The 17276-nt window shown below is 41.6% G+C and overlaps 2 protein-coding genes across 2 annotated transcripts in view; both read left to right on the top strand.

The window, feature by feature from the left end:
* Positions 1 to 11380, top strand: part of znf292b (zinc finger protein 292b) — a 34241-nt gene extending 22861 nt beyond the window's left edge. Inside the window, exons 7-8 of the mRNA XM_061707558.1 lie at positions 3458 to 3599; positions 3992 to 11380. Coding sequence (XP_061563542.1) covers positions 3458 to 3599; positions 3992 to 10672 — 6823 coding nt within the window. The 3' untranslated portion in view covers positions 10673 to 11380. The remainder of the gene's footprint in view (positions 1 to 3457; positions 3600 to 3991) is intronic.
* Positions 11381 to 12518: 1138 nt separating this feature from the next.
* Positions 12519 to 16932, top strand: smim8 (small integral membrane protein 8). Its single transcript, XM_061746941.1, has 2 exons — positions 12519 to 12865; positions 16699 to 16932. Exons 1-2 carry the CDS (start codon positions 12725 to 12727, stop codon positions 16855 to 16857), a joined length of 300 nt encoding a protein of 99 aa, XP_061602925.1. The 5' UTR covers positions 12519 to 12724; the 3' UTR covers positions 16858 to 16932.
* The last annotated feature ends 344 nt before the right edge of the window (positions 16933 to 17276 follow it).

The raw sequence follows: 17276 nt of genomic DNA, 5'->3' as shown, positions 1-17276 counted from the left end.
AACGCATGTCACTCTAGTGGGGGATTCCTTCTTGTCTGTGTGTAACAACATTGTTCATGCAAGAAGTGTCTTTAAATAGCACTGATTATTTCAGTTTTTTTTTTATTATTAATTTGCCAAAAGGTTCAAGGGATTATTTGAGCATCTACAGGACTGTCTCAGAAAATTAGAATATTGTGATAAAGTTCTTTATTTTCTGTAATGCAATTTAAAAAAAAAAAAAAAAAAAAAAAAAAAGTCATCCATTCTGGATTCATTACAAATCAACTGAAATATTTCAAGCCTTTTATTATTTTAATATTGCTGATCATGGCTTACAGTTTAAGATTAAGATTCCCAGAATATTCAAATTTTTTGAGATAGGATATTTGAGTTTTCTTAAACTGTAAGCCATGATCAGCAATATTAAAATAATAAAAGGCTTGCAATATTTCAGTTGATTTGTAATGAATCCAGAATGTATGACATTTTTATGTTTCTAATTGCATTACAGAAAAATCACAATATTCTAATTTTCTGAGACAGTCCTGTATATCAGTATTTGGATTAAATCTTTTACCTTTTTTTTTTTATAGTCTAAAATTTAAGTTCACAATGGAAATGTTCAACATTTTTAAATTAAGTTGGATAAATACAGTGGAAAATTATTTTAAATCATTGGTATTTTCTTTGTCCAAAATAATTAGGGCCCGAGCACTTGCAGTGCGAAGGCCCTATTGTATCTGTAGGAATTCTTCTTCTTCTTCTTATTGTTCTGACAAAAGGAAGGCCTTTTTGCCCCCCTAAACGTGCCCAAAAAGTCACCAAATTTTGCATGCAAGTCAGGCCTGGCGAAAAATTTGATATTTAATGGTTTACATTAATGGGCGTGGCAAAATGGCTCAACAGCGCCCCCCGGAAAACTTTGTGCCTCAAGCCCCACAATGCGGTTTGTCGTACATGCACGAAAATCGGTACACACCTGTATCATGGCCCAACTTAAAGAAAAGTCTCTGGGCGTCATGTCGAGAAACCGAACAGGAAGTCGGCCATTTTGAATTAATCGTGTCATTTTGGCGAAATTTATGCCTTCCTTCGGCAGTTAATACGGCCCGAACCGTAACGTGCACCCAGGTGTGTTATACATCAAAATGTGCGTCTCCATCCTCCGACACCACGCATTACTTTTCTCTTTCAAAAGCGTTACCGTGGCGACGCTAGACGCCGAAAAGCGCGCCCACCCTTCATCTGATTGGTTCAGACAGAAAAAACTTTGCGCCTCAAGCCCCTCAATACGGTTTGACGTACATGAACGAAAATCGCTACACACCTGTATCATGTCGCAACTTAAAGAAAAGTCTCTTGGCGCCACGGCCGAAACCGAACAGGAAGTCGGCCATTTTGAACATTCTGAATTAATCGCGTAATTTTGGAGCAATATATGTCATTCCTTCGAGAATTAATACGGCCCGAACCGTATCGTGAACCCAGATGTGTTATACATCAAAATGTGCGTCTCCATCCTGCGACTACACGCATTACTTTTCTCTTTCAAAAGTGTTACCGTGGCGACGCTAGACGCCAACAAGCGCACCCCCCCTTCATCTGATTGGTCCATATTTGATAGTTCCCCAAAAGGCACCAAATTTGGCACGCAAGCCAGGACTGGCAATAAATGTGATATTTCATGGTTTGCATTAATGGGCGTGGCAAAATGGCTCAACAGCGCCCCCCGGAAAACTTTGTGCCTCAAGCCCCACAATACGGTTTGACGTACATGCACCAAAATCACTACACACCTGTATCATGGCACAGCTTAAAGAAAAGTCTCTTGGAGCCATGGCCGAAACCGAAAAGGAAGTCGGCCATTTTGAAATCTGATTGGTCCATATTTGATAGTTCTCCAAAAGTCACCAAATTTTGCATGCAAGACAGACTTGGCGATAAATTTGATATTTCATGGTTTGCATTAATGGGCGTGGCCTAACGGCTCAACAGCGCCCCCTAGAATACTTTTCTCTGCCATAACTTTTGAATGGTTTGACATAGGAAGTTGTGGGTGGTGTCATGGGACTCTGTATGGAGTCCTTGACCTTCATTGGCCTGAATTAGCCCCACCCCTTCTTCTGATTGGTTGTCCCTTTTTTCTGCTATAACTTTTGAATGGTTTGACATAGGAAGTCGTGGGTGGTGTCATGGGACTCTGTAATGAGTTCTTAAGCTTCGTTGGCCTTAATTAGCCCCGCCCCTTCTTCTGATTGGTTGTCCCGATTTTCTGCTATAACTTTGGAATGGTTTGACATAGAGAGTCGTGGGTGGTGTCATCAGATTCTTTATGGAGTCCTTGACCTTCATTGGGCTGAATTAGCCCCGCCCCTTCTTCTGATTGGTTGTCCCTTTTTTCTGCTATAACTTTTGAATGGTTTGACATAGGAAGTCGTGGGTGGTATTATGGGACTCTGTAATGAGTTCTTAAGCTTCGTTGGCCTTAATTAGCCCCGCCCCTTCTTCTGATTGGTTGTCCCTTTTTTCTGCTATAACTTTTGAATGGTTTGACATAGGAAGTTGTGGGTGATGTCATGGGACTCTGTAATGAGTTCTTAAGCTTCGTTGGCCTTAATTAGCCCCGCCCCTTCTTCTGATTGGTTGTCCCGATTTTCTGCTATAACTTTGGAATGGTTTGACATAGAGAGTCGTGGGTGGTGTCATCAGATTCTGTATGGAATCCTTGACCTTCATTGGCCTGAATTAGCCCCGCTCCTTCTTCTGATTGGTTGTCCCTTTTTTCTGCTATAACTTTTGAATGGTTTGACATAGGAAGTCGTGGGTGGTGTCATTTCTGATATGCTAATGGGGGGCGGTGGCCCTGAGTGCGAGGGCCCGTTCATCGCCGGTGAACAGTCACGCAGGGACTATCAGCTTTTATGTCATTGCTTCAACCAGTCACAACATGCAAAAACCACCTTTACCTTGTTAACGGCTCGGCAGCCCTTTCTGATGAAATCCTGAACTTAACCGGACCATATACTCCTATATTATATATATTATATTATACTCTTATATTCACTGGACATTCAGTTCAACAAAAACTAACCTGCAACATCTTCCAGATTGAGTTTGCACTTAAGTCTTAATTCTATTCATTTATTTACTATCCAGCTCAAGTTGGCACAACTGCACAACTTCATTCAACGTGATTCAATGATTAATTTAGTAGTTCTCAAAATCAGTAGTCATTCTTTAATGCCTCCTTTTTTACATTCCTTTTTATTCAATTGCTGCTACTGTCAATTTTATTCATATGCTGTTGTGAAAAGAACTACTGTCAAAGGCTGTTGTATAGAAACGTGAAATGACAACGTATCTTTCTTTACAGGATTAACATGTTTTATGCAAGGGTTCAGCATCAGCCAGAGTAAAGAATTCAAACAATGAATTGACAGTTCTTGAATCATCAATGCCCTTTCTGCATCAACAGGGAGCTTACACTATTTTGGAGCAAGCTGTTGAAGCGATTGGAGCCGTCAGACCAGGCCTTCCTGGAGAGATGCCGCCAGATGTCCCTGTTATCCAAATCTGTGTACCACGTCCTGTTCCTCATCAAGGTCATCCAATCGGAGGTCAGTAGAGAGCCAGCAGTAATCATAAAAAGTAGTTGTGACTGACTTGTCAGTTTAAGATTAAGATTCCCAGAATATTCAAATTTTTTGAGATAGGATATTTGAGTTTTCTCAAGCTGTAAGCCATGATCAGCAATATTAAAATAATAAAAGGCTTGCAATATTTCAGTTTATTTGTAATGAATCCACAATGTATGACATTTTTGCATTACAGAAAATAAAGGACTTTATCACAGTATTCTAATTTTCTGAGACAGTCCTGTATGTTCTTGTTAAATGTGAAAACCCCAGAGTAGTTCCTAAGTTTAAATGTTGTTATCCGATTTAAATCATTTGGCGACCTTTTCTCCTTCTTCTATCTTTATTTTGTCTTTTTGTTTTTTTATTTATAGATTGACCATCCTGGATTGGCAGCCTGCGTGGAAATGTGCATAAGAGCTCTACGGATTATAGTGGATGATGGAAAAACCAAAGCCACTGTTTGCAAAACTATTTCCTGTTTGCTTTCAAGCGACCTGGAAGTGAAGCGAGCCTGTCAGCTAACGGAGTTCCTCCTGGAACCTACGGTGGATGCATACTATGCTGTGGAGACACTTTTTAATGAACCCGATCAAAAACTAGAAGACGAGAGTATGCCTGTTCCCAACTCGCTGCGGTGCGAGCTCTTGCTGGTTATGAAGACTCAGTGGCCCTTTGACCCAGAGTTCTGGGACTGGAAAACACTAAAGCGCCATTGCCTGGCGCTGATGGGCGAGGAGGCTTCAATCGTGTCATCCATCGACTCACTCAACGACACTGAGGACCCGGAGGAAGAGGAAGACTTAATGAGCCTCAGTGAGTTTAATAATGTCCCTGACCACATTGGCAGTGGTACTTACGAACTTCAAGATATCACTGACAAAAAACAAAAAAATCGAGAAATGAAGAAACTAAGAGAAAAGGGCTTTGTGTCTGCCCGCTTCAGAAACTGGCAGGCCTATATGCAATACTGCGTGCTCTGCGACAAGGAGTTTCTCGGTCACAGGATTGTACGTCACGCTCAGACCCATTTAATCGATGGAATATATACTTGTCCAATATGTGCTCAAACCTTCTCCTCAAAAGAGACATTTATTCCCCATGTAACATCACATGTGAAGCAATCAAGCAAAGAGAGGCTGACTGCTATGAAAAGCAGCAAACAGCTGGCTAGTCCTAAAACGGCTGCCCCTGCCATCGTAGCGCTGAAGACAAAAATGCAAAATGAAGTTCACAAAAATGGCAGTTCTTTGAAAAAAAATGAGGCGTTAATTAAAAATCTCGGGGCAAAAGTTTTTCGATGTAACACCGAGATTAGCGAGGAGAACATGTGCCCAGTTGGAAAATGTAGGAGGAACTTCAAATTTTTCAAAAACCTTATTGCACACGTTAAAGCTCATGGGGACAACGAAGAGGCGCAAACTTTCCTTGAAATGCAGAGAAAGAAGGTTGTTTGCCAGTACTGTCGCCGCCACTTTGTTAGTGTCACCCATCTCAACGATCACTTGCAGGTCCACTGTGGCGCAAAACCTTACATATGTATACAGTTAAGCTGCAAAGCAAGTTTCCTGTCAAACACTGAACTCCTAATGCATCGAAAAACACACACCATTTTCAAGGCCAGATGCATGTTTCCAAATTGTGGAAAAATTTTCAATGCCGCTTTCAAGCTATATGATCATGAGGCCCAGCATTACAAAACGTTCACGTGTAAAATTGAGGACTGTGGAAAAGTGTTTCATTCACAACAGCAGCTGCATTTGCATCAGGAGAAACACGTAACACAAGAGGAAAAAAGTCCGTCTTCTCAACCGGTTCCAGACGATACGCAGCCTGGTCCCTGGCCCACTGAACAATTGCCTTCCAATCATTCTCCCCTGAAGCAAGAACATTCCCAAGAGGATTTGAACACTGAGACTGCTGGTAATGCTGATCATGGAAGGCTACCAGTTTCTGTCGAGTGCTTGGTGAAATCTCCAAGGGAGCCCGTTGAAAACTTGGGGCAAATGAGAGCTGACACTCATAACATGGCTCTCTCCACCAGTCAGACGTCCACTTTAAAAAATTCTGTCATTCAGTCTCCGCATTCTCTCCTATTTGAACCAAACGGACATGAAGATGGTCATTCCGTTGACTATGTGACGGCACCCCAAGGAAAGCACCCACTGCCCCAATTTGAAGGTGGGACTCTTCTACAGAGCCAGACGCAATTGTTTCCCAATAATGTAAAAACCGAAGCAATTGATTACAAGCTTGACTGTAAGTTGCCGTTACAGCAGCAGCAAGCGTGTAGCAATAACTCGTTAGCAGCATCACGGTCTCAGATGTCTTTAGAGACAGCAATGTCACAACCCCTCCCATCAACGGTAAACCCTCAACATTTACTTGGAAAAAAGTCAGGGAACTCTGCAGCGGCGTCGAATAGCACATGTCCTCCAGGACTTGCAGAGCGGTTTCACTGTGCGTTTGCAACGTGTACTAGGCACTATAGTTCCCACAGAAGTGTTGCCAAACACATGAAAGCGGTTCACCCAGATTTCTATGAACAATGGAAAGTTGCTCGAACTAAAATCAAGATTACTTATTTGCCAGCGCGGGGCACATCATCTGTTTCGCATTTGAGTTCAGTCTCTTCTTTAAAGAGTAAGGAGGCGCACATACCGGCTCATGTAGTGCAGAGGCAGAATGTGATCCAGTCACCGCCTTACACCAACAAAGGCTCCAGCTCCAGCTATAATTCCCCTAATATGTTTCCCCCGTTTCCCCACGGCCAAAATGGTTCAGTGCTCATGTCGAATGTTCTGAATCCTATTGTTCTCTCTCAGTTGGGAACTAATACCAGTTCAGTGACAACACAGTCCCAGGTTTCAGGCAGTCACAGTTGGCACTCTGCTGTTGAAAGCGAACAAATTCATAACGGCGGCTCTCCCGAAGTCTTTCCATCAAATCTGCAAGGAATGCCGCAGGTTGATTCGGCCAGTGCCGGTCCACCGCTCGGTGTCCCCCCCTTCTCTATGATGGGATCGGTGATGAACCGACACGATTCCCTACAGTCACAGCTCCTACACGGTAGGCCTCAGTCTGATATGCCCTCATTTTTAAATTGTGTAAAGCAAGAGCCACAACAAACCCCTCTGCCGTGCACATCACAGATGCAAAGCAGCTTTGACTCCAAGATGCCAGAACAGATGAAGCTGGGAGAAAATCATGAGCAATCCAACTTCTCTTCTCTGAATAATGCAAACAAAAACAAACATCTGCAAAATAACCAAGTCATGTCTATAAACAATCCTGAAAATCAGGCTCAAAGCAGAAAACACAAGAGGACCAAATGGCCAGCGATCATTAAGGACGGAAAGTTTGTTTGTCGAAGGTGTTTCCGACAATTTAATAGTCCCAAATCCCTCGGCGGCCATTTGTCCAAACGCACTGTTTGCAAACCATACCAAGACTCAGAACTGAACGCAGAGCTGCCAAGTTCCTTTCTTGATCTTCTCAACTCGGAGCAAACAGTCGTGACTCCCCAGTCGTCCTACAATGGTGCCGGCTTGTACCAGAAGGCTCACGAGACAGTTGCACGTGATTCACCAGACACGGATCATTACGCCGCTCCTAATTATCCCCAGCATAACTTGACAGCATATGGGAATGGGGAGTCGAACAATGATATTCTCAAGCAAATCATGACTGAATCCAATATGTCCGATCTCTTTGTGCACGGATCCGTCCCCCAGCCTTTCCACAACCCATGTGCTCCTTATGGGGCCAGTGAGCATTTATTGGGCAGCTCAGTTATACAGCACACTGAAAATGTCCAGGTGAAGCAAGAGCGTAACCCGTACAATACAGCCCAATATCCTCAGCAGAGCATTGATACGTTTCCTGGGAGTGACTTGCCCGACCCATTTTCACAGATCCTCTCAGAAAACGCATCCACCTCTGTTCTTAGCGGCGCTTCTACAAACATGACTCTGGGAGAAATGAATGCTGACAGGTATAACTCTGCGACTAATCATCCACCACCAAATGTAGAATCAAACTTGATCATGCAAGGACTGTTACCTGAAGGTCAGCTCAGTAAAGCGATGAAAAGTGAGAAGCAGACAGAAAAGCTAAGGGGGGGCGATAGAGATGTTAAAAAGCGGTTGCGCGAGCAGATTCTGGCTGGAGATTTTCAGCGTAGAACTAGCATATCCCATTCTGGCAGTACTGACCCTCAAGCTAGTCCTGTCTCTTTGAGCCCAGTGGCCAGTTCTGATCATTCTGGATATCGTAGATTTTCTCAGGACGCAAGTAATCATTCAGTTAGTCACAGTCAAATCATGGAAGAAAGTTCTGTAGTTATGCCAGTAACCATTGGAGAAATTGAACACCTATTGAACACCCAAAGCTTCACTGGTTTCAGAGACATTGTCACAATGCACCGGGAGGTTCCAAGCCCGGTGGAAATTTTAGCAAGTGATCCATACCCTGAACCCTCTGAGTTATCAGACAGCCAACAACGGTGTGTGGCAGAAATTCAGTGTGCGTTTGAAAGGCTGGACTTGGTCAGAGACGCTCCTCATCAGGTGTCGACTCTAATCCCACAGCAGAATATTACACAAACCCACCGCAAGATCCAGCCGGTAAAGGCAAGATCCCATAAATCAGTTCCATCCCCCGTTGTCAAACCTTTTGCTTGTGAAAAGTGCACATTTAATTCCAACTCCAGTGAAGCACTATGGAGACACCTCTCCAAAACACACAGCTACACGCTTGAGATGGTTAATGTTGTCAAAAAGCGCTATGGCCAGTATGCACCTTTCAAGTGCTTGAAATGCAGCAAGACATTCACTCGTAACTCCAACCTTCGCGCTCACTACCGGTCAGCTCACAAATTATCAGTGAAAGAAATTTCAGATCTAGATCTGAAGCGAAGGGAAGCTAAAGCTGCTGAATCTGCTATTCAGAACCAGCGGGCTGAGGCGGTCCGGGCTTCACTAACTCAAACAGCAACAAGTACTCGTGCCCCTGCGGGTAGCGGGTCGCATGTCCATCCACTCCGAGACACAATAAAAGAAGAGCCATTTATCCACTTTACTAATTTAACGAATCATAAATCTCAAGATGGCAGTCACTCCTCAGGCCTCCCCTTGCAGGCTGTTCCCTTGAAGAACGAAGAAATGACTCCTCCTCCTCCACAGGGTCAGGCATCCACGGCAAGCTCCCAGAAAGTACAAACGGGGATGTCCAAAGACTGTTGCTCACAGGAGCAGCAAAGAAACCTGCCTCCGGCGCACAAGCGCCATGCAGTGAGTCAGCATTTTCCCAAAGCGTCTCCACCTCTCACCCAAGACGTGCCTGCCACAGCTCATAATAATGTCCCTCGGACTCCCGAAAAAGGGTCTTTAACGAACCAGGCAGTCGTTACACCAAATAATCACATCACCAAGCGTAGAGGGAGGAAACCAAAATCTGTCAACACAAGCCCGTACAGACCGTACTGCTGTGTTCATCAAGGATGTACCGCGGCCTTCACCATCCAGCACAACCTGATCCTCCACTACAGAGCCGTCCACCAGAGCGCTCTGTCTGCCCTGGAGGTGAACAAAGAGCCGGAGCAGAGAGAAGGAGCGGATGAAATGATGGACCGTGACGAGGACGAGCCAGAGGCGGAGTTCCCTCAAATTCCTGAATTGAGATGCCAAGTCAAAGACTGTTGTTATGTCTTTCAACAAGTCCCCAACTTATTTCAGCATTATCTTCAGCTACATAAATTCAAGCCCGATAAGGTCGGCAGTCTCTTGTCCGGTATCAAACTGGGCAAGTTTTCTTGCGGCCACCAAGGATGCACAGAATCCTTCACTGCTTTCAGGGTCTACTTCGGGCACGTCCAAGAAAAACACGAAGACCTGAACATCACCAAACCCGAACAGTTGGTTTCGTACAGGTGTGAATTTGAAGGCTGTGACCGTTCGTACGCCACCAAGTCGAACATGCTCAGACATGTCATGAAAAAGCATCACGACCTGTACCAGACTACGTACCAGACTAAAGTAAAAAGCCCGCGAGCGAAAGAAGAGAGGCCGAAAAAATGCTCCAAAACTCTGCATTACCAAATTAGTAAGACAAGTAATGGAAAAGAAAACATTGAGAGCAACAAAAAGATCCCAAGGACTTATCGGACGAAAAGGGTGGGCAGGTCAAAGAGCAGTCATTGGATTAACTATGGGAAACCCTCCTTGAAACCCAAACTGGAGGCAGCTGCCATGTGCCATAAACACTTTTCTCCCCTGCAATATCCTTGTATGATCAAGGGTTGTGACGTCGTCATGAAATCTGAGAGGAGCATACTTAGACATTACATGGGACACGGACTGTCAGAAAAATATCTAGAACTTCACAGGAGTCACTTCATATTCTGTAAAAAGTTCCCAAAGCAGCGGTATCGTTCCATCAGGAGCGACGACTCCAAGTCAGACAACACCTCTGACATTTCGGACAATGAGGTGACACCGGACGCCATTGTGGAAGGAGATTATGACCACTCAAAGCCCGTCCTGCGCAGAAGAACCACTTCAGGGATACCCGTCACACTGTTCGAGAGCAAGATAGCAAACGGGGAAAGTTCGAATTGTTCTGTGATCCTTAAACGCAAACGAGGACGTCCAAGAAAACTCATCGACACAATAGTCAAACGCAAGAAAATTCCCCACGTAGCCAAGAACGAAGTGACTTGCAGCAGGAAGGAGGAGCCAGAGCAGTCCAGCCCGGCGCTGAAGCAGGAGCGGGCCGAGCAGAGCGCCCCGCTCGCCTCGTTCAAACCCATGGGCTTCGAAATGTCCTTCTTGAAATTCTTGGAACAGTCAAACGCATCGGAGCGGATGGTTACGGGGAGCGTCCAGTCCAGGCCCAACACCAAAGACACCTGTGTCCGATTCAGCAACCGTCAGAACTTGAAATCTCTGGGAAAGGTTAGGATAAACCTGGACGGAGCCTTTTCCGGCGTCACTCACCCCATGTTGGAGCAGCTGCAGGACATGTGGCCCGCCGTGGTTTTAGAGAAATATGACTAACTTTTTTTTTTTTTTTTTTTGGGAGCAGAATCTCAGGACTTGAATGAGAAGATTCTGCTGCTGACTGTTGTCCTACGTATAAAAATGTTTATTATACCTCTACTTATTTGAAAAAATAAGTTTCGATTGAACAGTACTATCTGTACAGTTTTTTCTCCTTTTTATATATTAAAATGTAAAGCATGATTTGAATCGACTACTAACTGAAGAAAATCTAATGCAAAGTGAAGCTAACATCAGCTTTTGAGGTCTTAATTATCCCTGTGGGACAGACGGATGGACTGAAATGGGCCGTATTGCTGTCTGTAGTTTGTGAAGATGTTGATTATTGTAATTTGTGTGTGTATATAGTTGGAAGTCACCCACTGCCACCAGCAGTCTTAAATATGTTTTCTTTTTGGTTTTGTTTTCTGTTATTATTATTATTATTATTAATAATATTATTTTTAAATTACATTTCCATTCAAGAATGGTCTCAAGTTTGGAGCTGTTGCATGTGAAACTAGAAGTTGATTTTGTTAAAGTTTGAATTGTTGAAAGCAGATGAGTTCATATTAAAGGCTCATCAGTGTTTTGTAATTCTGACTGCGCTCTCCTGCGTGTTGTAATTATTTGATTTAAAATCCCTCCAGCACTTAAATATTATTGCTTTGATAAAGTAGTGGAATATTTTGAAAATGCATATAATAATTAGTTGCATCTTATTAAAGACGAGAGTATAGAGGTCCGAGAGGTGGCGATAAAGGGCCCAAGCCCTCCTTTTACAATGATTTGGGGGGGGGGGGGGGGCTCCAGGTTACAGGGCAACCGTTCCCTTCGGGGATTTATAAAGTATTTTTGAACTGAATTAAGGATCAATGTAAGGTGTTGGGATAACTACCCGTTAAAATGCTACTTGGAGCGGGGATGGAGGGAGAGAGGTGACGTTTCAAGCCCTATATGATTGTTTATTGATCAGTAAGTGTATTCGCTGTGTCGTTCAGGGACAAAACTGTACTGTGAATTAGAGCAGAACTGCCAACTTGGTCTCCGGTAAAGAGGGTGATGCCTAAATGAAGGTTATCCTACAATGGCTCATCATAGCATGTGAACAGCTGCAGAGCTGATGCAGGTGGCAACATAACGGCAACCTGAACACTAAACCACTACAGGACTGTCTCAGAAAATTAGAATATTGTGATTTTCTGCATTTACATAAACAAAAATGTCATACATTCTGGATTCATTACAAATCAACTGAAATATTGCAAGCCTTTTATTATTTTAATATTGCTGATCATGGCTTACAGCTTAAGAAAACTCAAATATCCTATCTCAAAAAATTAGAATATTCTGGGAATCTTAATCTTAAACTGTAAGCCATAATCAGCAATATTATTATTTTATTGGAGCAGAGCGCTGCAGCAGGTGTGGCCGGGAGCCTGAAGGGGGCGCTGTGCGATACCGCCGGGATGGCAGCTGCCGGAAAACACCGAAGAAGAACGCCATTTTGAAAAAACGAAACAAAACCACAACCATAAAAAGGAAGATGTCATTATTTCCAGGTTAAGGATGGGGCATACTGCTCTTAATAGTACTCTTCACTTTATAAGTAAACTTCAAGATGGACTATGTTCTGAGTGTCAGGGGCCTGAGACAGTGCAACATGTACTGATTTGCTGCAGGAGATACCACAGAGAAAGAACTGAACTAGTGGCAGAGCTGCAAGAAATGGGCATGAAAGGAGGAATAACAGTCAGAAGTATTTTGGAAATGGGATCGAGTGGGAGGGGGAGGCGGAGTTTATTTACATTTTTATATGATACTGGGCTGATGAGGAGAATATAGTGTGAGTTCCTGAAAGATCCAGCAGGTGGCAGCAGTGCAACTAATTGGATGCAAGCTGCCGTAGAACTCCAAAGAAGAAGAAGAAGAAGACGACAACCATAAACCCTTATTTTATCTCAGAGGACGAAGATGACAAACCAAAATGTATCGATTGTGATTCTTTGACCATTATTTGTACATACTAGGTTGTTTTTTTTCCGGGGAGCTGCGGCAGTTTGCCGGGACATGGCGGACAAGGCGGCCCAGGAGAGCGCCGGGTCCCGGGGCTCCGAGCCCCGGGACTCCGGGTTCCGGACCCCCGGGCTGAGGGGAGCCCAGACCACCACGATGTTCCGAGCCTTCAACCCTGAGCTCTTCATGAAACCAGTGAGACTCACAGCCTTTCACAGCCTTTAAACACGAGGAGAAACACTCTCCTATAGTCCAGGGGCCAGAGCCCAACATTTCACTTGTCAGCACCACTCAAGGTGACAAAACTTATAATTTTTGAAAATATCCATGTATGTAGATGATATTTTGGTATGAAAACCTTCCTGAGCGGCAGCTGGATCATAGTTATCAGCTCATGAAGTTACCCACCTATCCACCCACTGAGTTTGACGAGTGAAACTTGACAGTTTTACATTTCATGATTCACACGCAGCAACAGGAAATCATTCATTAAATGTGTCATTAATTAATTAAATGCTGAAATAATAAATATATTTGTTTACTTAAAATGAATTGTATTTGAATTAATTAATGACATATTTAATTATAATTTTAATTAATGACAGATTTAATTAATTAATGATATATTTAATTCCCTTTTTTTTTTAATGATGTATTTATTTATTTAATTTTGGCACAAAAAATCCTCCATACCTAGGGATGCCAACTGTCCCTTGAAAAATGGAATCCTCCCGTATTTATAAACTAAAGTCCGTCCCGTATTGAGCTGAAAAGGGACGCACTGTCCTGACTCCTGTATTACTGTGAGAGTCAAAAATAGTCTGAAAATGCCAATGGAGAATGGCATTGAGCTGTTGAATTCACGAGTTATTTTTTTCTGTTTTACTCCAACTGTAGCCTACAGTCATGGCCTTTGATGCACAAATATGTTTACAAGTTTTCTACAGACTTTCTGTTTGCACTTTTGTTATTCCACTAAAAATGTGCAATATAACACAATGGATGTTCTGCTTTCTTTCTATTGTTTTATATGAATTTATACAATTTTAAGTTAAGCAGGACAGGTTTCTGTTGAAGAAAGATACTTATTTTATTCAGTTAATTTTGTTATTTTGTTTTAAACTGAATTGCTGGATAATAATTTGTTTTCCACATGTTCGTGGCATTCAAAAATATGCATCTAATTCAATTCAGGTTTGAGTCAAACAGCTAAAAAATTGTTTCACTCACAAACAAAGGAGCTAAAAAAATCACCACGCCAGGTTGGCTGGCCCTGCAGATGAGGTGGGAGTTGGCAACCCTACCCACCCCCCTTCAGAAAATTACATTTAAGATGCTGCTGCATGTCCTGGTTTAGACTCATGTACAGGAAATCTGTCAATGTTTCACTATATTGTCTTTGGTATCATTTTAAAGGGGACCTTTAAAGCATTCATTCAAGCTAAGATGTGATACATTTCCTGAATCCTTATGGTCCTGTGAGTATTCCAGTTTTTGTATTTTGTGTCTCTGTTGTTCCTAGATTACACAGGGCTAAAAGATAGTATATCATTTAGGTGAAAATTGTGTAAATATGTGTTGTTTAAAGAGCTGCATGCTATGTTGGTCAGAAAGATTCACATCTTAGCTTGAATAAATGCTTAAAAGGTCCCCTTTAAAATGATACTAAAGACAATATTGTGACACATTGACAGATTTCCTGTACGTGAGTCTAAACCAGGATATGCAGCAGCATCTAAAATGTAATTTTCTGAACTTCATGAGCTGATAACTATGATCCAGCTGCCACTCAGGAAGGGTTATCATCATACCAAAATATCATCTATAGACGTGGATCTTTTCAAAAATCCTAAGTACGTTTTGTCACCTTGAGTGGTGCTGATATCTGGTCTGGCCAATGGACTACTACTTTACTTACAATATAATGTGCCATCTGCTGCTTGACTGATGACGTTACCGCTTTGTAGGTCCCGTCCAAGTTAAATACTTTCCCTAGTTTGTGATCCATCATTGTCTGTTACTAAATTGTGAAATTACCATGTCATCTGAGTTAATTAATGAGTTACTTATTAGTTTCCTTTGTTTAACACAACCCAATGTTTTTTTTAAATTTATTTTTCATTTAAATACATTTAAATAAATATGTCATCAAAAGATATAGAAAAGAACATAAGAACATTTGTAAAAAGCCAACATTTCAAATACTTAATCCTTCAGTTGTAGCAGCAGAGGTGTATAGTAACGAAGTAAATGTACTTCGTTACACTACTTAAGTAGTTTTTTTGAGTAAAAAAAAGTAAAAAAATATACTTTTATTTCGTTACTTTGACATTTGCCACCTCGTTACTCGTTACAAATTAAAATAATCAAAGAATTGCAAGAAAGTCAGTTAATTTTTGGTGTTTTATTCTGTACCACATTTCATTCACCTGAAAGTGAAATAAAAAAACAACCAAAAATTACCCTTATTTTTGGTTGTGTTGCTTCTTTTCATGCGTACTATAAAATACTTGTACTTTTACTTTTGATACTTGAGTATATTTTTTCACAAGATACTTTTGATACTTAAGTACATTTAATGTGAGCTACTTTAAGACTTTTACTCAATTAATTTTCTTATGGGTGACTAACTTTTACCAAAGTCTTTTTCAGTTATGGTATTTCTACTTTTACTTAGTTACTTTTTTCAAGTACTTTATACTCCTCTGTGTAGCAGTGGTCACTTGGCAGGAGGCCATGACATCCCAGACCCATATCTAATCTAATTTCCTCCAGTTTAGCTCATTCACATCATACATCTAATTTCACATCACGTCTTACAGCAAAGCTGTAACTGTAACACCACTGTGACATAAAAGTCCTGCCTTGAAAAAGGAGGTGGAGCGGACGCTCCACTCCACCACCTTCAACCAGCTGCTAAGAAGAGCTATGAAGACGTGGTGGAAGTGGGAGCATTGTCCTTCGTCTGTGCAGTCGATTTCTTTAAAACCTCAGGATGTAGTGTCAGCTTTTTACAAATGTACATGACACTGCTCCTTTAAGCTGGAGCACATCTTTCAGATCCCTTCAGACAGAAAAAAAGTTTTCACACTTGGTTCAGTCTTGTGTTAATGTTCCTCAGTCTTGTTAAAACTATTACTCTTTTTGGGAAATTAGTTCAGTTAAAGCGACACGCTATTACAAGTGCGTGGTTTGAGTGTAAATATTGAGCATCGCTTTAATAACTTGTTACAAATTTGTAAAAATTAAATGTTTCCCACTTAATGACGACATCTTCACCATCACTGCTAGGCCAGTGTCGAAAAGATCGATTTTCCAATTCTAAATCAATTCTCATATTAATTCCTAAAAATCGATTCATGTGTCTAAAGATCGATTTTTTTTTTTTCTCATTACATTACAACTTTTATTTTTTTGTTTATCCCCAAAAAAGGAATGTTTTGTTGGACACAAGAATAACTGGTGCCATGTTTTTGGCTTTAAATATGTTTAAAAGTATGAAAACATTAAAGTTTTCAGTTATAATTGCATAAATTGTCTATATTTCATTACTTTATATACTGTCGTGGGGTTAAATTTGCATAAAATGATAAAAACCAAATTCTCATAAATGGGAAAAACTAAAACCGATTTCATCCGTCTCTGTTTCCTCCCTGGATCTGTTTGATAATTCTGACCCACAATGTTTCTGAAAGCAGTTCTATCAGCATTCAGTCATATAATTCATGCAACTCAAAAAACAGTTTTAATAACACTAACCCAAATCAATATCGGAATCGATTCTTCACATTTGAATGGATCCCCAGCCCTAATCACTGCTGTACAAGAAACTTCAGAACACAAAACTAAGTCCCTCTGTAATTATAGTTTTCTCATAATAATAAATAGTTATACCATAAGCATTTTTTATATAATATATATACACACACACATTAGTCAGTTTCAGTTACTTTCACTGACACATTGTGGGTTCTTGACTAGGAACAGTTGGTCCTTCCTGAGTGACGTAAAGCTGTTTTCATTTGCAGAACAAGCCGGTGATGGCGTTTGGACTGGTGACCATCACGTTGTGCGTGGGTTACCTGGGATACATGCACGCTGTCAAAGAAAACGACCAGGAGCTTTACGAGGCCATCGACAGCGAGGGCGAGAGATACATGAAGAGGAAAACCTCCAAATGGGACTGATGCCACTACGTGTTGTTCCACACTGTACACGTGTTTGAGAGAGAATTCGTTTGTCTTTTAAATCACGGACTGAAAGTATATCAAAATGTAAGTGGTTGGAAATAAAGACACGTCAGAGTTCTGAGGTGTTCGGATTCCTGTCCCAGAAAACAATACACAGTCCAAAAATAGGGTTGTAAAATGTATATTGAACGTAGAATCCAGTGATTTACAAACCCCATATTTTAGTCACAGAAGAACATGGAAAACAGTAAATGTTAAAACTGGACCGATGTATCATATTAGGAAAAAAAAACAAGGTCAGTTCACATGATGGCAGAAAGAAAAGGTTGGAACAGGGACAAGACAAGTGTCACTAAAAAGAGCCCGCTTGAGTCTTGTAACGTACCAGCTGTGAGGAACCTGGATGGTGAAGCAGC

Source organism: Cololabis saira, chromosome 18 (genome assembly GCF_033807715.1).
Source record: "Cololabis saira isolate AMF1-May2022 chromosome 18, fColSai1.1, whole genome shotgun sequence".
Taxonomy (NCBI): domain Eukaryota; kingdom Metazoa; phylum Chordata; class Actinopteri; order Beloniformes; family Belonidae; genus Cololabis; species Cololabis saira.
Note: the sequence above shows the minus strand (reverse complement) of the source record. Positions and strands in the feature narration are given on the sequence as shown.

Bases quoted from the DNA above. Each gene is read 5' to 3' on its own strand.
- smim8 (XM_061746941.1), top strand. From the start codon at position 12,725: ATGGCGGACAAGGCGGCCCAGGAGAGCGCCGGGTCCCGGGGCTCCGAG. The intron at 12,866-16,698 runs GTGAGACTCACA...TTTCATTTGCAG, and splicing joins CTGAGCTCTTCATGAAACCA to AACAAGCCGGTGATGGCGTT.